At 37.6% G+C, this 27598-nt stretch overlaps 1 protein-coding gene across 6 annotated transcripts in view; it reads left to right on the forward strand.

Annotated features, from left to right (window-relative positions):
- The first annotated feature begins 1641 nt into the window (after positions 1-1641).
- LRRC72 (leucine rich repeat containing 72) overlaps positions 1642-27598 on the forward strand; it is a 37094-nt gene continuing 11137 nt past the window's right edge. For 3 of the 6 annotated variants that reach the window (XM_040549086.1, XM_040549091.1, XM_040549087.1), the window contains exons 1-4: positions 1642-1853; positions 1943-2124; positions 24349-24418; positions 26735-26816. In XM_040549086.1, the coding sequence (XP_040405020.1) occupies positions 1791-1853; positions 1943-2124; positions 24349-24418; positions 26735-26816 (397 nt within the window). In that variant the 5' untranslated portion in view covers positions 1642-1790. Of the gene's footprint in view, positions 1854-1942; positions 2125-13830; positions 13928-19579; positions 19668-20875; positions 21068-24348; positions 24419-26734; positions 26817-27598 lie in introns of those variants that run through there. The other 3 variants (XM_040549089.1, XM_040549090.1, XM_040549088.1) reach the window with 3 other exon arrangements.

Here is a 27598-nt window from a genome sequence, read left to right on the forward strand (position 1 = left end):
CTCAGCAGTATCAAAGTGAATAAAGTGAATAATTCCTTGATAAAAACAGTTGTATGTGCCCACACCTTTTACAAGGTTTCTTTTATAATGCAGATAGCTTCTGCTAGAAAATTACTTACTGGGGGAGAGGGAGGGAGGCACCTCACCTCCTTCACTCCTGTTTTTTGACATGTTTTTATCATGTCTTTTTTTTTTTTTTTCTGTTTTTATCTACAATAACGAATATATAACAAGAAATGTGCCCTTTTCAGGTTGTTTGATGATTTTTCATTGGATGCTGGCCATTTTTATCTCCACGTAATCCATTTATGCATTCTCTCTAGAAACATCTTACAGTAGAAATTCCAGAATCATTGCATTGATTTCATTGGAAGGTGCTGCTTTATGAATAACTAATAACGATGTTGTCTTTGATTCTTAGGAATCATTAAAAAAATAAGTCTAAAACTAGACATAAATCAGGAGGTTGGTGCTTTCATGAACATGCAACTAATGTGTTCCTTGAAGGCTGGTGTCATTTGACATGAACTGGGGGCAAGGTTACATGTTTGGGAGAGTACTGCAGGTGCAGACCAAAATTTCCATCCTCTAGGGGTATATTCCTTCTGTATTCCATCAGGGCAAACTCTTGAATCTCCAGAAGGCCTTAGCAATTACATGGATGTCCCACACGCTAGCAAAATGCTATGGTCCAGGTGTATACCAAGGAACAAAAGCAGTAAAATGATGACATTTTAAGCCACCTAAGGATACATATAGTTTTCATTTTGTGCCTTTCCATGAGATTTTTCTTAGTCTGTCACATTTCTTTTCCCTGTTGTTACTACAGATTCAGTGGGATACTATAAGTGAAAATACACCAGAGTTCTCCATTGTAAGATCCTTCTTTTGTGCTGACTTTTGTCCTGAAAAGAGATAAACCATTTTTTTCAGTTTGTCTGGAACACGGATGGGTATGGGCAACATTCTTCAACTGCTGAGTCAGTAATCAAAAGGATCTATTTTACCCTTTTTCAAAATTTTGTCATTGACTAGACTGTTGATTATTTATTTATTATTTACATATGCCCAACCTTCTCCTACTAAATCAGCTTGAATAGATTCCTTTAGTGTCAATAGTCTCTACACCACGCAGTTTTCCTACACTTAAAAAAATATGGACACTTGACAGCTTCCTGCCTCCATGGCTCATTGAAAGACAAAAAAATGGGCACAAGGTACTGCACCAATAAAAAGCACCTTTCACCATGATTTTTCCAGATATGGCATTTTGATAAAATTTTATATTTGCCCTTGAACGTTAAAGTATTGAAAAATATTTACGTGTTTCAAAACTCCAGTGTTGGTAACTGTGAAATAGATGTAGAACCATTCCTCATTCTTTCAGGCAGTTCCTGAACGGTATGTTGTGGGACACCATCTGGTGGATAACTGTAGTTAAAGCAAATATTTATATTTGCAAACAAGTGTTTTTTTGTTCCTTGAAGTTCATATTTGCTCAGATACCCAACAGTTTCCCTAGCCTTAACCGGTCTTGTAATAAAGGAAGGTTAAAGAACTATTCAGACGCAAATCCCTCCCCAACGTGACCTACTTACTCTTTAGAAAGTAACGCAGACCATGAAAGACCTTTGTGCCGAAAGTACTGAATTCTAACTCATGTTGAATGTTGATGATTCCCATGGGTGCATTTCAGCATTAGCATTTTAGCATGTGCTTCTGTGGAACTTACCATGCTTTCATTCACATCATAAAGCAGTCTCAAAGCACAGGGATGAGATTCTTTTTGGATGAGATTAAACCAGAAGATATGCTCCAAAAGCACACCTAACGCTCTCCATCTACACGACCAGGTTAGAAATACCCCTAACTAAACTTGCCTGATACGTGTGTTGTGGATGTTGAGCTCTCAACACAAACACTTCAAATCCTTTCTTATTAGCCTACACTACTTATGAATGTAGACGTAGTTCATGTGACTCACTTGGACCTAGCTGCAGAGCACAGCCTAGGTGGGCTTTGTGAATCTTACTGGAAACCAGTCCATCACAAAGTGAACTTCAAAATGGAAACAGAGATCAGGCAGGCTTCTCTGCACTTGAAGATTCGTTACATGGCTCAAAGGTATGTAATTTAGTCATTGAGTAAAAAGTCCTGAACCAAACCTTTTCTCTTTAGTCAAACAGAGTCCAGAACGATTCATTTTAGAACATTTGTCTTTTTTGTTTTGTTTTGTTTTGTTTTTTCTTGGTGTGGCAGGATGAATGTTTTGAGGGATTTCTATAGAAGCAGGGTTATTTTACTCAATTTCTTTAGTATTTGGAAGACAAGATTACTGATAGCCATGTTACACGTGCTTGAAAAACATATTTTGTCTTCTACTTTTATATTTCTCATGAACAACCAGACAAAAAAATAGGGTGTCTTTTCTAAAAGTTAAAATAATAGAGGGAGAAAGAATTGCATCTGTGTATAATTATAGCTGATGTGCTGAAAATCTACTGCTCTTTTGTAAGTTCATTCACAGCAAAACCTCACATGATCAGCTCTTTTTTATGCCAAATAACCCACAAATTTTATAGCCTGGACTTTTCTACACCATAAATGTAAAAATAAAGCAGAGTGTTATTGATGGGAAATGTTATTGGCACTAACTGTAGTTCTAATGATCTGTAATACATGTATGATAGTTTACAGGTTAAGGCTGGCTGTAAATTTGTAAATGCATACAACCACGTAGTACTTTCACTTTGTGTGATATGATATAGAATCTTAAAATAAACAAGCCATATATTTAAGATAAACATAAATTCTTAAAATTCAGAAAGCAGCAACATTCCTGTAAAGAGAGGACATCATTTACTGGAATTGTTTTTACTAGGAATACCCAGTTTAGACATTCATGGGGTCAAGATAAGTGATGCTGATTTATTAAGAAAGTTATTTTAACAACAAATTTAACTATTCAAGCTTTATAGTCACTTTTAGGATTAGTAATGCCTATCAGATTGGCGCTTGCATTTAAACAGAGCTCTTAGTTTCACATTAAGAACGTAAGAAAGGCCTGACTAGGTCAAAACAAAGGTCCCTCCAGCTCAGTTTTTGGCCTTCAGCAGTGGCAATAGGAGTCTATCCATGGTGAGTAACAAGCCCCATCATTTTCAGAGGTCCATTCCTCTTTCACTTGACACACCATTATTGTGTTAGGGACATGAGAAACACATCCCTACTCTATGGAGATGTCCCTTATTTGTCTAATCCCTTTTTGAACCTGCTGTCAGTGTTTGCTTCTACAGTCTCAGGTGACAGCAAATTCCAGAAGCCCACTACCTTGTGTTTAAAGAAATGCTTCGTTTGGTATGTTTTAAACTGCTGTCCTATTACTTTTATCAAATTCTCATATTATGGGATGCAGTGAACTAGTGGTTCTGCTTTAACCACTATTTTCATCACTTTTCTCCCCAGCCTTCTCCTTTCACTGCTGGAGTCCCAGCTTTTTCAGTTTCTCCTCAGAAGGTAGCTGCTCAGTCCCTAATTCATTTCAGTTGCCCATAGAGCTTTATGTTGTTATGCAGAATGCCAAGACATTTTTTTTTTTTTCCGAGTTTCTCAGCATATTCTGGGATCAAACTGTTACACTGCTGAAAAGAATACTGAAGGTTTCCATATTATCAAGGTGATAATTTTTGTTCTGGTAAGAGAAGTTACTTTTCCCTGTTGCTTATTCCTAAGGGTTCACAAGAATTTATACCTGGGGAATATAGTTTGATTTTTTCCTTTCTAATTTCCAGCTACTATTTTATATGTAATGCTATTCATTAACTCCAAATTTAAAATTTTGAGAAGCACCATATTTTTTGCTATAGCAAGCTAAGCATAAATATATTTTGCTGTGTTTCAATAATACTTGCACTTTTCTCTAATGTGCTACTTGGTTATTCCTTTAATGCATGTATCTATCTACAGAACTGCTAATTATGTTAGGCTCTTCTGGAATGTCTTTAAAGTTTTCCTCAAAGACTTTGAATCATATATATTCACTACCTTCTCTGACACTCAGTATTTCTCCCACTCTAACAACTTCTGCTGAACACTAGTTTTGAAAATTTTCCTTCATTTGAGGCACGTTTTTTCCACCTCATATGTTAGGGGTTTAGTTCTGCATTAATTACAAATATTATCTACTAGTGCAGAAGCTTACGGCCACAGGTAGCTACCTTCTTTTCTCCCAGGAGAAAAATGCAAGCATTGTGTTGACTGTTTTTGATTTATAGAACACAAAGGCCTCATTCATTCTGATTTCAAGGTCATCGTTATGTGATCTTCTTGACAAGTTTGAACAACTTGCAGATAAGCATCACGAAGTCCTCCTGAATAACAATGACTAGACTGTCAGGATAGTAATAGTATGATTGAAGGGAGCATCCTCTAAATGCAACACGTACTAAGGAATGTGGAGAAAACTTCTAAGACCTACTGTTGTGATAAAATGGCATGTGCCATTTTTAATGTAATGGTGAACTGGATTGCTGATTGGAATCAAGAATTAAATGAACCTGCTAATTTAGCTAAGAAGAGAGGGATTTTGACCATTTCATATAAAGCAGAGTGATGTGTAGGAAGCTCAAAGAATATGATATCTTTCTCTGACTCCTTTGTTCCTCTGTGGGAGGCCACTCTATAGCATAGAAAAAATTTCTTGATGCTGCTGAGTTTCATATAAGCAGATTGACAGGATGCAGAGTTTGGCACAGTTGTCTTTTTTTCTGATGAGGATTACAAATAGCAGCAGTGGCAAAGATCCAAACTGACCTATACTGACAAAATAATTCAAGTAATTCTTCAGGGAATCTGACCACAAACACATTTAGTCCTTTACTTTCATGTGGAGTTCAAAACACTGCAAAAATTTCATGGTATGCTGTACAGTTGTGAGCTCTGTGCTGCACACGTTCACTTGGTGTAGTACCACATGAGGCCGAGACAAGCGGATACATACAACAAGGTTCTAAGGAGTGATAAATAAACTGGGTTTATTTCATTCCTAGATAAATTTCATAGAAGTAGGACATGTGAAAATTGGGTGATAAAGATTCCCATGCCCAGTATAACTAGGAATGTCATGTATATTAATTAAGCAAACAGAAACAAGAAAATAGTTTGTATGTATTTTTGAGGTGCATACAATTCACAATAGAACAGGTTTCCAGTCTCAGTGCCAGATCAACCTAGCCAAAAAGGATAATTGATTGGTTTTATGCATCATTGCACAGTGTCTAAAGGCACTCATAATCTATGGTTGATTGCATTTTGAGTATTGCCAAAACGAATACAATCCCCTCACTGTTGAACAAGATCATAATATTTATATTGACAATTGAGAACTTTGAATAATACATAGTCCCATCATGTCTTTTCTATAAAATTAAGACCCTTTTATGTCCAAAATCAAAAACAGATTGCACAGTCCAAATAGTTAGGATCTTGTCAGCATTTTTCAATTAAAATTGCTTATTTGTCTAAGTTGTGTCTTTGTCATATAAATATGAAAATATATTCTTACAGTATGGACTTGGATTCAATTCAACTTCAAGACTTTCTTGTATTTTCTTATAGCAAGCTATCTGCCCTCTCAAAATGAGATATAAAGGAAATAAAGAAAAATGTCTTTTTAGTTTATGAGGCTGAGAAAATACAGAACTGTTCCCATTTACAAATTGTCTCAAAAGGCAGTATTAAACCTAGAGACATCTTTCAAGAAGAATGACCAGATTCACTTTGACAAAGAACAAGCTGAGGGAGAGTATGTTCTCTCTCTGAAAACCAGTGAACCAAAATTTGGAATAAAAAGGTGTTTTAAAATTTCTTATGGAACATGGAAACAGTTGATATATTCTGTGAGTGTCCCAGTCAAGCAAGAACGTAGGATCACTTTTAACAGACCATTTTTCAGCCACTGAAAATTGTCTTCAAAAAATTCTTCTCAAATTTCACTGAGTGCAATTAAGTTTTTTAAAAGTTTCTAAAAGCACATTATTAATATATCTTTACATCAACTTATTATTATTATTATTATTATTTATTTCTAATTGCAAGGAGATTTGTTATTTGGGCATAGATTTGAGAGCCAGTAGATCTAAATTTTATTTCTGTCACTGCCATTCTGTGCTGTTAGAATTCTGTGCTTTTATAAAACAGGGATAAAAATAATTTCCTTTATATAAAACTTCAGTATCTATTGATGAAACTATCTTTTCAAACGAAGTCATGAGATTAATTTTGGTTGCTGGGATTACAAAAACAAACAAACAAACAAAAAAAAAACCACCACCAACAACAAAACAAACAAACAAACAAACAAACAACTGCAATGTATCTAGATATCCCAGAACACTTTTGAGACTTACCCTCCTAAAATGGTTGATCTTTCTTTAAGGGAACTGTGTAACAAGCTTTTACCTGCATGAAAGGCAAAGAGGCTATCCCAGGCCAAGGCAAAGGTACCACCAGCCACACACAATTCTCTTTCAAGGGAATAGTTTTGTTGTCAACAAAACTGGCAAAAAAAAAAAAAAGTTAAGTGGAATAGCCTCACCATTGCAGTAGATTATAGTACAGTACATTGCAGTTACATTATGCTCACGCAAGGCTTAGATTGAAATTCTTGCAGCAAATCTGGTAGAGGAGTTATTTGGAGCCCTCTGCACATTGGATTTGGGACACAGAAGACCTTCTCAGGAGAAGGTGCAGACAAAAAGATTGATGTGACTGGTACATTGTGCTGATGCTGGGTCCGGGACAGAAAAAGTCCCACTGAGCACAGTGCTCCTGCCCAAATATTACCTCCAAATATTCTCTCCTTCATTCCTTACAGGCACTGGGATGGTTTGGGCACCTAACTCCCACAGAAGTCACAGCTGCAGACTGCGTTTTCTGTTGACTATCTTAGTTTACACCATGCCCTGCAAACTGATTTCAGTTAATCACCTCCTAGATACCTAACTTTTCCAAAGCTTTGTGTATGACAGACTCACCTGAAATTCTGAATTTCTCTAAATGAGAGTGGTTTCCAGGAGTTGGGTATAGCATTACTGAGTTTTAGTCTCAGACTCATGTCTCCCATTTAGACTCAAATGTCTCCCTTTTAAATCTAGCCCAAGGTCTTTTGCTTGTGAGTGCTAGATCTGGGGCCCTCAGCACAAGAAGTACATGGAAGTATTAGAACAAGTCCAGAGGAGGGCCACAAAGATGATCAAGGGGCTGGAGCACCTCTCCTACGAAGACAGGCTGAGAGAGCTGGGGTTGTTCAGCCTGGAGAAGAGAAGGCTCCAGGGAGACCTTACAGCGGCCTTCCAGTACCTAAAGGGGGCCTGCAGGAAAGGTGGGGAGGGACTCGTTGTCAGGGGGTGTAGGGATAGGGCAAGGGTAATGGCTTTAAGCTAAAAATGGGGAGATTTAGATCAGACATAAGGAGGAAATTCTTTACTATGAGGGTGGTGAGGCACTGGAAGCTGTGGGCAGAGAAGCGGTGGATGTCCCATCCCTGTAAGTGTTCAAGGTCAGGCTGGATGGGGCTTTGAGCAACCTGATCTAGCATAAAGTGTCCCAGCCCACGGCCGGGGGTTGGAACTGGATGATCCTTAAGGGCCCTTCCAACCCAAACCGCTTTATGATTCTATGAATCTAAAAAGGAGTGAGTCTTTCCTGGGTGAAGAGTGACACTGAAGCACAGCATTGATTCCCTCTCATTTTCACGCAGTTAAATTTCATAATGGGATTGTTAAGATGGGGGCATTTATTTCTAATTATTTTTCTTACCTTTACATCTCTGTGATTCTACATCTTAATTTTTTCTTCTTTCTTGTCTACCATTCCTCCACTATTCTTGTGACACAAAATGGCATGGAAATTTCTGACATTCACTGGGGAATCTCTCAGGTACCAGCTCCAAATAGCCATTTGAAGCCATATTTCTGAAGATCTCTGAGAATTCTGCAGAACTGCTTCCTACCTTTGTTGCAGCTATTTCTTTTGGGCAGCATGGAAGATGGTCAGAGAAAATGGTGCAGTGTGTGCTATTTAATTCTTTGTCCTTGCATACTATGCCAAAACTCTTTATGTGGTTTGCACAATAATAGAGTAAAAAACAAAGGAAAACCAGAAAGCCATTTGCAATGAATAGCAGTTTAGCTTGTTTGTTTGGTTTCATTGTTTTTTTTTGTTTGTTTTGTTTTGTTTAGTAGTGATTTTTTGGGAGAAAACAGTATTTAACTACAAGCCCATCCATTCTAGAGTTACAGCATTGCCTACTAGTGACCTCATATTAGCATTTTAAAACACAAGATCTAGTAGTTGTTACTGTTCAAATAAAACATGTTTAACATGTTTTAGAACATTCTGAAGGATAAGCTGGTACTGTATAAACACCTTGCAGATGAAGATTCACCCCCAGTAAATTCTGAGCAATGCACTGTCAGACACAGGGAAATTTGTAGACAACTACCCCAGTGCAGACTGGGCAATATTGTATTCCTGACCATACAGAATATTGTAATTAAGTCATTTATGTATATTAAGTGTAGTTTCAGAAACTGTACATTTTTTTTTGTTGTTGTCTTTCAAGCTGAAACCAAGAAATAGATTTAAAAGCTATCCATAGGTCTAGAGTTAAATCAGCTTTCTCAGGCAATTAGATTGCTAAACATTAATTTTTAAAAATTTGCTGGAACTGCATATGACCCAAAGAACCAAGGGTAAACTGCAATAGTGGAGAATTTTCTTAGAGATCCCTAATTTTATCCCAAATTTATTAGCTTGGGGATGTCAGTAACTGAGGCTAAAGAATTAATACAGTCCATTGAATCATAGGATCATTCAGGTTGGAAAAGACCTCTAAGATCATCTAGTCCAACCTTTAACCTAGTACCAAAGTCCACCACTAAACCATCCTGCTAAGTTCTAAATCTACACGTTTCTTGAAGACCTCCAGGGATGGTGACTCAACTACTTCTATGGACAGCCAGTTCCAATGCTGCACAACCCTTTCAGTAAAGAAATTTCTCCTAGTATCCAACCTAAACCTCCCCTGGCACAATTTAAGGCCATTTCCCCTTGTCCTATCACTTCTTGCTTGGGAGGAGAGATCAACCTCCATCCCACTACAACCTCCGTTGGGGTAGTTGTAGAGAGTGGTAAGGTCTGGCTCTGGCACCTCAATGTCCTTGCAGCGAGGGGCCCAAAACTGAACACAGTATTTGAGGTTTGGTCTCACCAGAGCAAAGTACAGGGAGACAATCACTTCTCTAGTCCTGCTGGCCACACTATTTCTGACACAAGCCAGGATGCTGTTGGCCTTCTTGGCCACCTGAGCACGCTGCTGGCTCATATTCAGCCAGCTATGGACCAATACCCCCAGGTCCCTTTGTGCCAGGCAGCTTTCCAGCCACTCTTCACCCAGCCTGTAGCATTGCGTGAGGTTGTTGTGCCCCAAGTACAAGACCCAGCACTCAGTCTTGTTGAAACTCATACAGTTGGCCTCAGCCCATCGGTCCAGCCTATCCAGATCCCTCTGCAGAGCCCGCCTACACTTGAGCAGATCAACACCCACACCCAGCTTGGTGTCATCTGCAAACTTACTGAGGGTGTGCTCGATCCCCTTGTCCAGATCATTGGTAAAGATATAGAAGAGAACTGGCCCCAGTACTGAGCCCTGAGGGACACCACTACTGACCAGACTCCAGCTGGGTTTAACTCCATTCACTGCAACTCTTTGGGCCCAGCCACCCAGACAGTTTTTTACCCAGTGAAGCGTATGCCCATACAGGCCTTGAGCAGCCAGCTTCTTCAGGAGAATGCTGTGGGAAGCCTTACTGGGTCAAAAGCTTTACTGAAGTCTAGAGAGACCACATCCACAGCCCTTCCCTCGTCCACTAAGCTGCCTTGTCATAGGAGATCAGGTTTGTCAAGCAGGACCTGCCTTTGATAAACCCATGCTGACTGGGCCTGATCACCTGGTTACCCTGTAGGTGCTACGTGATGGCACTCAGGATAATCTACTCCATGCACTTTCCTGGCGCCAAGGTCAGACTGACAGGCCTGTGGTTTCCTGGATCCTCCTTGCAGTCCTTCCTTTGGATGGCCATCACATTTGCTAGTTGCCAGTCAACTCGGACCTCCCCTGATAGCCAGGACTGATGATAAATGATGAAAAGTGGCTTGGCAAGCACTTGAGCCAGCTCCCTCAGTACCCTTGGGTGGATAACATCTGGCCCCATAGACTTGCATACATCTAAGTGGTTTAGCAGGTCACTAACGATTTCCTTGTGGATTATGAGGGCTTCCTCCTGCTCCCTGTCCCTATCTACCAGCTGAGGGGCCTGAGTACCTGGAGGACAACTGGTCTTGCTGCTAAAGACTGAGGCAAAGAAGGCATTAAGTACCTCAGCCTTTTCCTCATCTCTTGTCACTATGTTTCCCCCTACATCCAATAAAAGGTAGAGATTCTCTTTAGTCCTCTTTTTCTTATTCATATACTTATAAAAAAATAAAAATAAAAATATTGTCTTTAAGAGCAATAACCAGATTGAGCTCAAGTTGGGCTTTGGGTCTTCTAATTTTGCCCCTGCACAGCCTCACAACATCTTAGTAGTCCTCCTGAGTGGCCTGCCCCCTTCTTCCAAAGGTCACAAACCCTCTTTTTCTTCCTGAGCTCTAGCTACAGCTCTCTGTTCAGTCAGGCCAGTCTTCTTCCACACCAGCTTATCTTTCAGCATGTGGAGATGGCCTGCTCCTGAGCCTTTAAGATTTCCTTCTTGAAGAGCACCCAGCCTTCCTGGACTCCTTTGCCCTTCAGAACTGCCTCCCAAGGGACTCCAACCAGTCTCTTTAACAGGCTGAAGTCTGCCCTCTGGAAGTCCTGGGTGGCAGTTCTTCTAACCTCCCTCCTTACTGTTCCAATAATCAAAAACTCTATTAATTTGTGATCAGTGTGCTCAAGATGGCCTCCAACCTTCACACCACCCACAAGTCCTTCTGTATTTACAATCAAAAGGTCGAGTGGGTTACCGTCCCTAGTTGGCTCGCTCACCAGCTGTGTCAGGAGAGCTGGGTTCTTGGTATACACTTAGGTATATTCACAGTTCAAATAGAGGAGTCTGGAACAGAGTGCAAAAACTAAATTCCTTGATATATAGAATGAACTAGGACATAACATGGACCAGAGCATTTTCAAAGAATGGATGTTTGTTACTTCCCCAGAATCTGAAAAGTAAAAATGCATCAGATTGAAAAACAAAACTTTGTAAATATAGGGACAGATAGTTTGACATGAATTTTATGGAATATAAGTTCTTTGCTTAGATGAAAAAATGGAAAAATTGATTAAATTGAGTATCCTTCTAGATACATTCCTTTCTTCTTGATTATGCAGACTAGTTTAACCAGGGTTTATATATATATATTTATAAAATTATCCAGTTAAACTGAACCAATGCTAATTTTTACAGCATTCTACTTTAAATTTAATCTATGATTTTTGTTGTAACCAGGAAAGAGAATTTTGAGATACAATAATTAGAAGGTAAATAAACCCAAACTGTATTCTGAACTGTCTGACAAAATGCTGGAGGTCTTGGAAAACAGAATTATGATAAGCAGGATCAGAGTTTAGTTATTACTGATAGTGAAGACATAAATAACTAGAAAACATCCACTCCATTTCGCAAAAGTCCTTCAAAATTCTGAAATACAACCTTGTTGAACATAACCTTTAAAATATTTGTGTTAAATGGTTTGTTTCAAAGTAGTATTTTTTATCAAAAAGTTCAGATCTTACAATTCTCCTTTCCATTCTGAAGTGATGTAAGTTTCCCAGATCACTAGAACTTCCCCCAAAAGTTTTAGTTTTAACAAAACAGTATATTTTAGTCTTTTCTACGTGAAAATCTTCTTATCATCTTGAATGAGATAAAATAACAAAAGCCAGTCTTTTGTATGTATGTGCGTGGCATTTTTTTTTTCATCACATCTGATATACAGCTTTTAATAAAAAACTTTTCCTTCTCATCAATAATCAGACACACAAAAGAGGGAGCTTCCTTCTATCAATAACCTTTAACTAACACCAAATCTTCTGTTTCCTCAAGGCAAACAATCAGATATCCATAATACCTGCAGCTACTGGAAACATTTGTCTAAGAAGGAATCAAACTAGTGGGAGCCTGGGGAAATACAAATACGGTAAATGGATTGCAAATACTTCAGCTGGTCCTTAGAAATTGTCCAGTCATGAAGTACTACTTTTTGCTAATAAAACCCCCTAAAACTCACCAGAAGTTAGCTTACTGTGGTGTTGGAACAATTACCAAATATATTTAGAAGAGGACAAAGATGCATTATGGATGAAAACAGTGTTTATATACCAAACTGTAAGAAGGTAGAAGAAAAGCTCTCTGAGATAACAAATCACAAACTCAGACTGAGAGACAATTTCTCAAGCGTACTCGTGTGCCTATACATCCAAGCAGTTACATAAAGCTCTTTATAGTTCATGTGGTGTGAGAATTTCCTCTGTGCTTAACAATCCAAAGCATCCACATTGGATTCAAATTGTGCTTTGCTACAATGACTGTTACTTGTTAGAGTCCCCTACAGCTTTTACAAACATATTCTCAAGTATTTTTCTCCCTCTAACAGTTTTATGAACTTGAACACATATCCGTGTTAGTCTTGGGCCCACATTATTCCAGTAGATATCATTATACATGTCATGCCTCTACATATAATGCCTCTCTATATACATTGTCTCTACATACAATGCCCCTACGTATCAGTGCAAGATAATAATATGAGAAATGGCATCACGATCATAAGAAATTTTTAATTTGAATTTAAGCCATTCCTACATAACAGTTAAATCACCATGCCTACCAGCTGTAGAAAACCCTCTAAAGTAAATCGCAGCTATATAGTCTGTGAAAATGTCTCAGTTTATGAAGGTGTTCTTCAAGCACCTTCTTGAATACTTCATCATTCAACACTACCTGCTCCCTTTTTCTCAAGCATGAAGGCAAGAAATTAAAAATAGAAACAGTAGTGAAAGAGGAAAATAGTGGACTCGATTTAGAAAGTCTCTTCTAGTCCTTCCTATGCAGGACAGTATTGTAATGGTGGCCTTTTCCATGTACACGGATTCAAGAGACAACTGAGAATTAATACATTCATTACCTCTGATATGCACTACAGTGGTGAGATGTCATTTGATCCTCTTTTAGTAGCCTTAGCTACTCTAGTGCCTTTAGCTTAGATACAGTTCTGAGTATGTGGTAATTCTCAGAGAATAAGAATAGAGAATAGAATAAAATAGAATATAAAAATAGTAACGTAGTGTATCAGTAATTCATTTACACAGCTTGGGTTAGAATAGATTTGGCAAACTAAACAGAAGTTATAGGATCCCAAAACGTGAGACAGATGAGTCAGGGTTTTTCCCAGGGCAGAAGGCACAAAGAAATGTGCCAGGTAGCCAATAAACATAATTTATACAAATTAAGTCTTCATATATGATTAAGATAATAATTTTAAGAGTTCCGGTATTGTGACTGCACTCCTTCGCCCCTGAGTCAATGTACATTTCAAGTTTTTATATGTATATGCTCAAACTCTTCTTCAGACTTCAGTTTTATTTAATATCAGCATAGTTTCGTTTGCAGATATTTCATATGTTACAATATGAATTCACTACAGACCATGCATTTTCCATGTTATATCTCCACAGCATTAATTGCACAATTAAGTTATTACACTTTTAAAATTACTCTTATTATTTTACAGGAATGCCTATGCTGTCTGATCAGGTTTCCTGAATCCTTGTGGTTCCTCAGGAAGTGTTTAGGGGCCACCAATGGTTACAGAGCTTGCAATACCCAAGGTAATTCATTTAGAGCTGCTTTGGTGTATCTCTGCACGTCACAGTCTTGCACCATGTAAATAGTCTGATTGCCAAACTAAGACAGAATACCTGAAGTTTATATCTGAAAATTACTTTTACAGCCATCATGATTAAGATTTTATTTGAAAATGAGAAGTTAGGGGATGTTTCAATATTTGTAGGTAATGAAACAAAAAAATGATCACCAGTAACAAAGATTTCTCTAAATCAATAGACAAACTGATATTTGACATCAGTGAGAACACTACTGACATCTAGAGAGCTCTGCAGATATCATCCTCTAAGAAACACTTTTTATTTAAAAGGATGAGGTGGTCAGTTTTGTTAGGAAGTAGTATTAAAAGTTTTTAAAATGCATAATATGTTTTTAAGACAAATACCAACCATGTTAGTAAGTAACATGATTTCACGTAGTGAGTATAGAAATTTTTACTTACATGACTAACAGCAATACTTTTATAATTACTTCTCTATTGGATTATCTTCCCATGAAGCCTTAAGCATTACAGGCATGTACATTATAGAGGACCAAAAAATCTAACTATCATGTTCTGGAAAGCATATGTGATCATAGCAACAGAGATTTGTTTTTAAACGTTAGGATAGATACAAACCATTGTGGGGGTTTATATACAAAGTTTTGAAATATTAGAATGCAGATTTCTGAGACTAGAGGAATAGGATTGTTTGACATAATGTTATTTACACATCCATAAAAGAACTGCAGCAGACAAGAGTTTTACTTCTGACTGTAGATCAGACTTGGAAGCTCCACCTGCAAAATTTTCAGAGAACGAAGTTAAGAGTGAGTATGTTGAAATGAGTGATACATGGTGAGAAGTAATACTGAGCCACTATATCTGTTGAAACACTTCTCCATCAGACCTGTCACACTTGTGGTGGTGGTCTTTATTCTCCAGGGTAGTATTCAGATGTCAAGTCAGAATAAAGCTGGCTTTGAATGAGCTAGTTCATCCATACCATGCAGTCTACTGGGACTACTCTGCCATACGCTTACCAATGTGCAAGATGTATCAATTTATATTACACATAATAGCAGAAAAAAAAATTAAAGAATTCGGATTTCTTGTTTCACAGGCACTGCTTTAACCATTCAAATTAATCACTAGTTTCAAACTGAAAATAGCCTGAACTTTTTAAATATAGGGTCAAGTTTGTAGTGTTTATTGAAAAATAAATGTCCTCCCACAATTCTTCTCCTGAACTTGTTAGTGTCACTGAGATGTGTCGTCAGTACTATCAGCAAGATTAATAGTGTGAGCAAGAGAAGTGATTCAAATCACACAAATGCCTGAGCGGTTTAGATAGTGTGGAGTATTTGAAACATCTGCACAGGGCTTGCAGCTGCTGGACCTACAGCAGACCTGCGCTCTTCTAGAGCAATAGCTGGAATGCAGGTGGGATATCCTAGTGATCTTTCCTCAGGCTTCTAGGTTTCACCTGATAAACACTGATAAAATATTTCCGGTAGCACGAAGAAAAAAAGGAAATATGCATTTATCTACAATATATTGCATCTACGTCACAGCTTTCCGAGTCAAATTTATTTACAACCTCAAAAGCATGTTAATTGTACTAATTTCTATGTAGCATTGGCGTAACACAGGCAATTTAAAATTTGTCCCAGTTACTAAATAGCAGAAAATTTTCTTATTTTTTGGTGGATGTTCTGTAAATATGCAGAACCGTACAAATGTGGGATTGAAAATAATTCTGTAGTAGGATTTGCTTTGGCTGGGGAGTTGGACAAGATGAACTCCAAAGATGCCTTCCAACATAAATTAGCTGATTCTATAAAATGCAGATGCAGTTTTTAAAAATACCTTTTGTGAAAATCCCATGCAGGACAGTACCTTTGATAATAAGGATTTGATTGTAGAACACAGCAAAGGAAAGAATTGTGAAAGCAAAGTATTATATGATGTATATTTTATTGATCTCTTTTAAAAAGTAGTGAGTGCAATCTTACTATTTTATTTTTCATTGTTAAATATTTTATTTTTATGATAAATATGTTGTAAAAATGTAGGCCTCGTCAGGGAGATGCATTGAAACACAATATTAAATCAGAGGTCAATAAGACTACAAAGCTGAGACTAACATGCAAGTCATTTACATTATCTGTATGAAAATGAAAGTAGATTTTATTTAAAACATTTGGAACATTGTAAAAAAATCTTACTATTATAAAATGTATAGAAATGGAGACCTTGACAATAGTAACTCTGAGAAATTATACAGAAATTGAAAATAAGCCCTCAAAAATACAGAACATCATTCCAATAATATCGTAGACAGAAAAAAAAAAAAAAAAGAATTTTGAAGATTTAAAACTTTGGCAACTAAAAATATGATTTATTACACTGTTTTTAGCATTTTGCATCTTTCACAGCTATTGAATAATAGCTTAAATTACAAAGATCCATTGTGCTCTCAATTTTTCAGTACACTTTCAAAACCTACTGTACTAGATTTTGACTGGGAAGTCAAAAACTAAATAAAAAATGGTTGAACGGTTGAATGACCTAGCCCATCACCTAATAATTGTGTTGAGTGTCACTTGCTAGACTAACCTCATGAAGAATTAAATCTGAAATATATGACAAGGTCATTCTAGTGACTACAGCATATTAAAACAAATTATTTAGGGGGGGAAAAAAGGATGGCAGCATAACTTTGGAGGAATAATTAAGCTCAAGCAGAGACATAAGGGCTCTTTCTTTAATCCAAGTAATGCCTATCACCACAAAACAGTAATTGGCTAGATTTTAGGTAACACTTAAGCTTGACAAAAACTTACATCTATGCTGTGCATATCATACCCTGAAGAAGAATGTTTAGGATATGGGAGACAGAAATGATAGTAAATACATAATGACAACATGAATGAGAGACTGTTATTTTATTTCTAGAAGAGACAATAAGGATGAGTGTCTGGTACAAGAGGCTGTCATTTTTTGCTGTTCATATTAACACTTTTCACTGGACTGTAAGTGTCCCAGGGAGGTAGCGTAAGGCCAAAAAAGAGTAAGTCATGCAGGCTAATTAGGCTAAGTGGCTGTGTTTTGTTATAGCAAGACCATCCCCAAGCCCACTGAAATTACTGGTGCATCCACAGCCAGTCAATGGTTTCAACTGGAAATCAGAAGCATCTACTTGCAGCTGGGGCTGAAATTTGAGTACAGACCTCTCCTCCCCTCTCTGTACTCCAGAGCCAGGCTATCAGCTGATCGGCAGCGCTGTCAGCAGCTCAGCAGCCTTGGGAGCCTGTCTCAAGAGGAGGGACAGATCTCCAAGTAATTCTTGCTCTCGTTTGCATCTGTAGGAAGGAAGTAGGCTTGGAAACTGGCTGAGCAGCTCTGTGAAGAACTCTTTTTCCTCCCCAGCTCGTGGGATGAATGCCTTTTATCATTTAACATGGTTAATAAGTTGTAATAAAACTCTCCCTACCACATTTTCCCAAGATACAATAGATAATGTGGGGGACTGGATTAGGGGACACCCAAGCCCATATACAGGGGTTCAGCAATGTGGAAAGAGACGGGGTTTGTTTTAAACCAGGTTTAACCTCAACTTTATTATCCAAAGCAAATATATTTTTCTGTAATGAGGTCTCTAAAGAGATACAATGATAATCCCCCTTATCCATGGTGTGGGGATGAAGAGTGTACATACTCAAACACCCAAGAATGCCTCTGAAATACCTCAGGGAATAAACGGTGTAACACTGTGGATCACATGAACTCTTCTAGGTACCTGTGATTCTGGTGGCTTACACAATGGAAAATCTCCCCCGCTGGCCTACCACCTTTGCCAGAAAAAACATAAGATGTGTGCTTCCCCTATTTTCATATCCTGTTATCACATATTTAAGATCACATTGTCTTGTTACAACTGTGCACCCATAATATAAGCAAATATAGTGTTTTCAGCACAGAAATATAATGAGGACTTTTTGGAAAAATGTATATAGTAATTAAGTCATTACTCTGAATATCCTGAAGGGCAAGAATTCATTTATGCACAGCAATCCAGGAATATGTTTAAATATGTTAGACGTCATGTGTTTTGGAAAAGCACAACACACATGCAACATAAAGTATGCTGATAGTGCAGTTTGAATACAGAAATACTCATTTTCCACCCAGCTTCCTTTAACTTTAGTGGGGATTTTAGGAGTCAACTTGCAGAAAGAGAAATTAAAAAAAAAAAAAAAAGTTAATTTTAATTTTAAACAATTTTATACATTTAGGCATATTAGTTTTATATATTTAGGCATCTAGACTAAATCAAAAGATATAGATTAATTATTAACAGAGAGAAGTATCTCAACAAAACAAATCAAAACAAATCTCAGCACCTCAGCCAATGTATGTCAAACATCTAATGGAATGAAACAAAATACCTTCTAGAGGTTCCCTTTCTCTTCATACATGTAAACATGATATGACAAGCAAATTCAGACCCAACTACTTGATAAGATGATTTTATTATGAATGCTTTTTCTTTAATAACCATCTCACATTCCAAAATTCTAAAGTGGCACCTTCATCTTGTTTATTGAAAATGCCGTATTCCAACATAAAATAAAAAATACGGATCTGCGTACCAGTTTCTTCTTCTCAAGTACATTTCCTCTTTTTATGTTTTTAATACCCTAGAGATATTTTTAGAAGCTAAAATAAGTGATTAAAGACACTTCTGTTGTCAGTTTTATACTTTTAAGATGTCTAGGCTTTCTTATTTGAGGTTTCTACTTGTTTAAAGCTAACTAGCTGAAATGGAAGCCACCCACACAATTTTTCTATGAAAATGAGATATTTGCAACATAATACTTGTACTGCAGTTCCATTCCTCCATCATACACACTACATTTAGTTTCAGTGGTCTGAACAAGCAAAGGCATGCACATAATTAATTCCATGAGGGACAGCTTATTCATATACTCGCACACACAACTCTTGCTCTTTGTATATCAGTTGCACATAATTTACAATGGCTATTTCTGCTAACTTGAGTACTCTGTAAATTAAATTCTAAATTAAGCTCCAAGTTTTCAGACTTATTTTTCTTGTAGATCCATCAAACATTTTCTATTGTCCTCCATGCACATAAGTGCACGCACACACCCTGGAAAGGACTTTTTCTATTCTTCAGCCTGTGCTGTGTAGTAAAATGGTTTTAAAAATAACATGGCAACAGTTGCTTGCACATGTGGATGTCATAAACATTTTGTGTTACGTTACAATCCAGCTCAATCAAATGCATTTTAGCAGCAGCGGGCATGGGAGTGGATATGGAATGCATTTTCTTAGACACGAAGGTGATTTGAAAGTTGCGAATGGGTAACACATACGGTGTGTATTAGTTTTAAGCTCACAAATGTCCTCCTGGTGACATACATATATGTATGTAGGGTCTGCACTTAAAATAAACAGGAATGTAGTTAGGAAAAGAGCCCATTTTTTCCAGGATTATAAGAGAATACTGCCCAGGAAATCTCCTGGAGGAGATCTCACGGAAGCAGAGCAGCAGTCCCCGATCTCCCTCAGCCTTCGCGGCCCCAAGGCCTCCAGCCGGGAACCCCAGCACTCACAGCCCCACAGCCGCCCCCTCCCCGCGGCCGCCCGGCCCCGCCGCGCCCCGGTCGCCTAGGAACGAGCGCCGCTCTAAAATGGCGGCGAGCGCCGCCGGGCAGGTGAGCCCTTTCCCGCCCCAGAGCGGCGCCCGCAGCCGCCCTCAGCGGGGCCGCCTGACGGGGAGGTCGGGGCGGGGAGGAGGTGGGGAAATGGCAAGTGCCGGGCCCGGAGGAATGGCAGTCGCGGGGCGCTGCCCTTTTTCTCCGTGCGCGGGGGTTGAAGGCAGCCCCTGGGGTTTCTGGTCTGAAGTAGGTTCGCGGTTCCCGGCTGCATGCCTGTCAGTGCCTGGCAGCTGGCCCCTGCTGCAAATCCTCAGGGACAGGCGTTACTCTGTGGGGATGTCGTACAGCTGCTGTTCTCCCAACAGCTTTTCTTTTTCCGTCTGCGGATTTTGTGGGCCATTTGGCCAGGATTTTCCCCTACCTGGCATCTGGGAGCTGTATCAAGTTCCCGGACAAGTGGCCACTGTCCAGCCACCAGCTGTGCTGAGTAAATGGCTGGTGCGCCCTATGGGTCCCACTAGCTCTGTGCTTGCCCCACTGGGAAAGCACCACAGCTCCAGCCCATTTCGAAGTGTACCGAAAGTTACCTTATGTCGGCCCAATGACTGCAGAGCATGTTTCACAAACTCATTGCGTACCTTATACAGGCTGCTCTAAGCATACCCATCAGTACTTCCAAGCTTGCAAAGTTTTGTATTTGCAGTTTCATGTTGTAAGCAAGAGTGATCTTAAAGGACATTGGGCATTTACTAAAGCCATGACTGTTTTACTGATGAGACGTTTTTTATCAGCTGCTAGAAGTTGAGATCCATAATACTCGTGTTACTAGGATTGCTTTTACAAATTATGGCACATAAGCACTATATTCTGAAAATGATATTTGTCTCTACATTTTTCAAAATTAGATATACATGCAGAGTTTTCTGGATGGATAGAATCATATAATGGCTCAGGTTGGAAGGGACCTTAAAGATCACCTAGTTCCAACCCCCCAGATAATTTTAAAAAGTCATGTGTGTAAAATAAATTTGCAAATTTATTGCAAGGTAAGCTGTTTTCATGCTGATCACCTGTACTGATTTGGCTGACACGAGTTGAGAAGCCCGTTCTCCAGCCAATCTCTGTTTTCATATATCTATGAGCTGTGGGTCTCTATAGAAAACTGGAGTAACATAACTGTCGATGTATTTTTTATCAATTTAAAATAGGAACTGCCAATTTGATATCTCTTTATCTGTCTTAGACTATGCTATAGTTTGCAAGGTGCTGTGATTCATACATTAATTTTGGCATGTGTATTAATTTAGACACTGAATATGTATATGTTATAATGTAATGAATTATGCAGTATCTTTTGCTGACAAATGTACTGTGTACTGTCAGGCAGTAGAAAAACAGCTGAAGATCTGTGGCTTTAAGCGGAATATCGATGTCTTAGTATTGTATCTGGCTGGACAGTAAGTAAAATGTTTCTTCGGCTTTTACTAAAAATGGAGCACATGGTAAATGGTAACCTTTCGTAACTCTTTCCATCTCTGAACATCATTTATATGTGAATTCTCAGTAAATCATATTTATACCTAGTCTATACATGTTGTGCAAGAAGAAATGGTGGAGATATATATGGATGTAGACTGCAGAACTGCACTCCTGATGAAGCAGTTAAATGCGTCAGCCCTAGACACACAGTCCTCTAGCAACCCAGAATTGCTTGAGGGTCGGTAAGTTCATAGAGTTTTGCGTGAACTTCTACCACAGGGAACAGAGACGTGAAGCTTAATGGGCTGATCTCTACCTGTTCTAACTGGCTTGTAAGGCTGGGTGAAAGACTATCAAGAAAGCAAATGCAAAAACACGGGACCTGCCCAGTCTGAGAACTGCCAAATTTCTGACCTCCCTGAAGAAATCTGTTGTTGCAATAGCAAAACTCATTGGTAGCACCTTTGAAATTACCTGCATTGCTACCATTAAGAATTGAAGGGAGGGCAGGGCAACATGAAGTGAGCACAAGAACACTTGTTTGGAGCTGACAGCACTGATCACAGAAGTGATCTCCTCAGTGAGCTTTATGAAGCAGCTTAAGAGATAGGGCAGGTGAGGAGAATAAACCATGCAAAGTGAAGGAAGGCAAAGCTTTCATGAACCTGTGGGTGATCTAGTTTGATAGAGTGATATGCTGTAGGATGAACATGCTGAGAGGCTACTGTAGAGAGATGGATACATGACAGGACATACTTCAAAGTTTTTGAAAAGCATACTTTGAATTTCTGGCCAGGGCACAATTCCAACTGTTACATACCTGTCTGCAGCCTCACAACTGTGTCTAGTGTTTGTACTGTTGACATCATATGTAAAGAACTAATGTAGTTCAATAATTCAGGGACAATGTTTTAAAAGTCTCTAGGTTTTATGAATGAAAAAAAAAAAAGTATTACAGGATTTCAGTGATTTTAGTGGAAATTAGGTGCTCTTGAAAGTCTCCACGTGTCCACTGGTATGTCTGAATTCTTTAGCGCATCTCCCGATTTACACCAAGAAAGAATTTGATGCTCTGTGAAAAGAAAATATGAAGAATATAGTTACTGTTAAATTATTATAAGCTTTATTAACTTTATTTTAGAAAGAATAAAACACAGAAAATCCAAGTAAGGAACAAATTTAAATAGAAAGTTACAAGATGCATCTATATATTATTTAAACAATATGATAAAAATATTCTAATGCATATGTGTAAAATATTAAGACTGTATATATATACAATCTTAAGAAGCACATTTTCTGATGTTAAATACTTAAATATATGCCCTCACTGGCTTTGAAATACTTTTTTTGTGTGTGGAATAAAAAAATGAATAAAAAGAAATTACCAGATGGCAGATACAGAAGTGATCTGTCTTCCCATTAAACCATTTTGAGAAAGATGATGCAAGCTGGCTTCTTTGATGATTGGAGAGAACCTATTTCCTTTTATTCTATACCAATTTATACAAACCTTGAACCTCAGCCAATCTCAGTATCAGATCATGCCTCCTTAACTGTTGATTTGACATATATTTATGTTGGCTAAAGGAAGAAGAAAATGAAAAAATAATAATGAAAGTCAATCAAATTAGAGGGAACAAAATTATGTTTTTAAACCACTGCTGTTAAAGGGACATGAAAAAATTTACTTTTCAACACTGAAAGCTGTCATCCTAGGAAAACTGATTAACTTAGCAGTAGGTAGGAGTAGAGGGCTGGAGGCCAAAAAGTATGTTTGTAAGAGACATGCAAAGTCTGGAAGGCATACAGAAAGGGACAGGCTCCTTTGGAGGAATTAAACTCTGCTTGGGACAAATTAAATGCCTTAATACCAGGAAAAAAAAAAGAAAAGAAAAGAAAAAGAAACACAGATCAAGGCTTGGATATAGTAGACATGAGACTGTTAAAAAAGAGGGAGTAAAGCCAATGAAAATGTAAACCTGTAAACTAAGTGTAGAATGGCAATGACAAAGAATATGAGGAGATTTGGGCTTTGCTATCTGAAAAGTAGTTCAGGGGTGTACAGGTAAAGCTATACAGAAAAAAATAGAAAATAGTTCTGTAAGAGCTCTGTATGTCCTGTCAGCATTCAAGTGATTATCTTTAGTACTTGCAGTAATGTATTTACTTGTGACAATAAAATGAACACATAAATACAGGAGCAGCATGGGGTAATCTGATTTTCAGAAATACAGGAGAATAAAATTACAGCACATGGACTTTGTGGGGTTCGCTCTTGACTTTTTTTTTTTTCAAGAACAAGATCAGAAAAAGTGTCCACTCCTCCTTTGTATCTGGTGGGTTTGTTGGAAAAAAAACATGGGAAAAGAGACTAGGCTTCATGGCTGGAACATGAGCAGATTGAGTTAGGCTGATAATGTGAGGTTAATTCTTACCAATGCTATTAATTCTTTCTGAAACACTGGCCCTGGTGCTGCAAGATATTCAAATCAACACAGAAAGTTTTATTATGTCAATTAAAATTGTAAATGTCATCTATAATTATTTGAGAGGAAGTCAAGAATATTTATTTAAAACAACAAAACCCAGCAACAATTAGTGAAATTACTCAGCAGCTCACCCATATTCTCTGGTTAGTAGGTAATTTATTACTTATAGTACACTAGCACGCTCAGCTTCAACGTGCTACATACAATTAAACAAAACCCTCTACAAGCAGAGAGTACCAGCTTCAGTGAATGTTTCATGTAAAACAAGACTGCTAATGAGTATGAGTAAATACGAAAGTTTGTATGAGGACAGGAGAGGAAAGGGGTGAAAAAAGATAAAAGGTTTCACAGTGTGCATTAATATGAAAAATAAGAAATGTACAGTGATGTGCTAAGTGTCTTTCTTGCATCTCTGGCACTGTGACTGGAGAATTTGCGTTGTACTGAAAACAGGTCTCTTTTTACGTTTGTTGCCCTCTAGGATGCAAAAATTCTCCTCCTGTGTTCTGAGCAGAATTTTAACAAGCTCCAAAGTAGATGAGACTCATGCTCCCTGGAAAATAAATGCTGTTATGGAAAAATAATTTATAACTGAGTTTGTTCCAATTTCTTTACCGCCTGCTGCTTTGTTATGCTTTCAGGTGTTTATAATGCATATATTGTCTCTCCCTTTTGTTCTGTGTGTCTATTTTTTATTAAAAAAATTAACTGTTTTTTAAGTCAGTAAGCACCATGAATATTAAGAAATTTCTTTTCTTTTCCACCAGAGGACTAAGAAGCATTCCAAGTCTATCACGCTTTCATAGGTTGAGGTATTTGTGGATTAACAACAATAAGGTAATAAGGTATACCTTTAAAAAGCAGAACAATGCATTAACACTCCCTGTTTATTGCATCACGATTTTTCTAACATAAAATATGACTGTAGTTTCTAGCAAATTTAACTGATTTATATATGACAGTTTTGAAGAAACAACTGTTTTACATTAGAGTACAAGCTGATTTTGTTTACTTTTTTTACAGCTCTCATTTATAAATTCTGTGAAATTAAGGAGCTGAGCTTTTGTACTAATGTCTTAGCAATAAAAAGACAGATTAAGTACACCTAGAACTAAGTTACTGGAAATATTGCCTGATGCCATACCGATACGTGAGGCCTAGGAGAGCATTTTCCAGTGTAGCTCATAGCAAGTGTACTCTGACCACCAGAGTGGGCAGCTTTTGGAACAGATTGACTTTAAGGTATGCTTATAGAAACTTACGGTTTTCCTAGTTCTTCAGAAAAGCTGTGGACTGCAGGAAATGCATAGGTCCTTCATTGTGCCCTTCCAGACATGCCTAGATTGTTTCATTGCAGGCTGGCAGCTGAGGTGAGACTCCTTGCTGCTGTCACGCACACAAGTGACATAAAACCCTTTCAAATTTGCTCCCGTCTGCACACAACAAGTAGCACTGCCATGCTAGGATGGATGCAATATCTTCTGTCATTATGCAGGCTGTAATGTCATCTAAACATATTTGAATTAAGAGACTTTTCCAGGCAAGTGACTAGAGTTTGACAATGAGCCGCTGTAAATTCTGTCATATGGTCCTAAGACAGTTATACAAACTATGAGCCATACTTTCTCGATCTGTACATATCTAGATCATAGCAGTTATTATATCCTGTATGAGTTCTAAGATAATGCTCTGTAAAAATCTCCAGACACTACATTTTTCAGCCAAGTCTAGAATTATCTGTTTTAGAAATCTCCAAATACATATCCAATCCAACCTTCCCCATTAGCCACTGGTAATTAAACAACCAACCAAACAAAAACAAACAAACAAAAACAACAACAACAACAACAAAAACAGGCTGGAACCTGCTTTTAAATTTCTTATTTTACAGTAGTTTACATGATTTTTACAAAGGGTGCAAGTTCTTAAAACACCAGAAGTGCTTGCTCAGGTAAATAAGCAGCTCTGTGAGCAGCAGGAAAAAAAAGTAAAAAAAAAAAGCATTCCATGTAATTTAGGAGTGTATGTATATCTGCTGCCCCAGGCTAACATCAATTATATAGCATGTTATGTAGACTTGGTTGAAAGACCTGTGGTTATCCAACTGTTTTCAAAAAAAGCAAAAATACGGATATGTGAAAAGGTTGAACTAAACCCACAGGTACAAGGCTTTCCCTTTTACTTCTAAAGGGCACTAAAGAATAAGGAGAAATGGCCTGATGACTAAACAGAGCTGAACTGGTTGATCAGTAAAAGATAAATAAATCTGATTTTTGCATAGATCCTACTTTCCTACTTATGCAGTAACAAAAATCATTCATCTAATATTCTACGTAACTTGTGGAAAAAAAAAATCATTTTCTGTATAAACTGTGTGGAGAAGCCACTAAGTGGCTGTTCTTAGAAGACTTCGGCTAATAGGGGAAACGTATTTTTCTGAAGTTGGAAGAGCTAAACACTTTTTTCTTTCCTTTAAGAACACATTGCAATAATTTTATCACAAAAAGTAAACTTAAGATGATCTTAAAACAAACTTCTCAAAGATAGAGAAATGCCGCTATATACGATAGGTATGTGTAGGCCCTAAACGATACAAGGTACAATAATCATTGTGAAGAATGTGATTTTAGTTTCAGAATACTACTGTCTTCACCCAACCAGGTTTTTCTGAACTTTAAAGTATCTTTTAACTTCAAAGTATTTTTTCTTAGAGGATTCCAAGAGAGCTTTAGGAATGGGAAAACATCTGTCTTACTGCCCTCCTTCCAACTTCAGATAATGTTGATACACACAGCAAAGCACATTTGTTGTAAAGTCAGTGGCACAATTCAAGGACTGAAATAATTCCTGTACTAACGAATTACTTTGCATTACAGAAATCAAAATAGTGTCAGGAATAGAATTCTATTTCTTGTTCTTGTCTTTCAAAACAAAGCCCAAAAAACTAGAGTACCATTAGTAGTGCTCCAAGTTCTCAGCTGTTATACAATGGTCAGCTTGCTACTCCATTGCATATACTTTCCCTTGCAGTCAAGTCAAGACTGATTATTAAAAATTTCTTATAGTAAACCGGTTTTAAAATAGGCCATGTTTATACTTCTCCAAAGTTAATATCAGAATGATGTATAGCGGTTTTCCTAACTCTAATTTCAGATCCAAGATTTAACTTTCTTGAAGAAAAACTACTGCTTGACTGAACTATATCTCAACGACAATGAGATCACAGATATATCAGGTACAAATCTTCCCTTGTAAGATTATTGGACAGAAACCTATACTTTTGGTTCTATGTATTGGCATTCAAATTTGTAACAGTGGACTACAGCCAGTAACTTAATGGTTGAAAGCTCCCATGTATGAGTAAACGTTAATTATTTTCTTCCAATGTACTTGAGTGGCAGTAAACTGATAGCCAATATCAAGTTTATGCTGGTCTAAGGGAATAAAATATCATTCACTTTAATGTCAGGCAACTGTAAAATATTTTTGATCTAACATGACCATATTTTATATTCAAGATGGATATGCAAAGTTCTTTTTACATCTGGTGATTTGTAGTCCTCTTGCTGACCAGGCACTGCATAAGCTGATAGAACTTACGTGATGGAAAACTGATTGCAGTGCTAACGGGCTTAGCATGGAAATTAAAGAGCAATAAATTAATAAGTTGTCCCACTTCTAATGTAATTGTTAAGGTTTTGCAGTTTCTTTGTGATGCAGTTATATTTATGATCAGAAGCGTTTTGCAAAGTTACTGCAAAATCATTTTATTGCAGAAGTCAATCTTTATCTTATACATCTATTTAAATTTTGCTTGCTCTTGTAGATTAAAGTATCTATTTCAGACCAGTGAATTTCTGAATGAAAAGCCCAAAACACATTAATAAATCTGTGTATTTTAGATGTTTTAAATGCTAATATTTTACTCTTCTCAGTCCCTATAAACTGTTCAGATGATAAATGATGTTGATTAGTTCTTGTGAGATTTTGAGAAAAGTGAATGTTTGAAAGAAACTT

The sequence above is a fragment of the Cygnus olor genome, chromosome 2 (genome assembly GCF_009769625.2).
Source record: "Cygnus olor isolate bCygOlo1 chromosome 2, bCygOlo1.pri.v2, whole genome shotgun sequence".
In the NCBI taxonomy this organism is placed as follows: Eukaryota; Metazoa; Chordata; class Aves; order Anseriformes; family Anatidae; genus Cygnus; species Cygnus olor.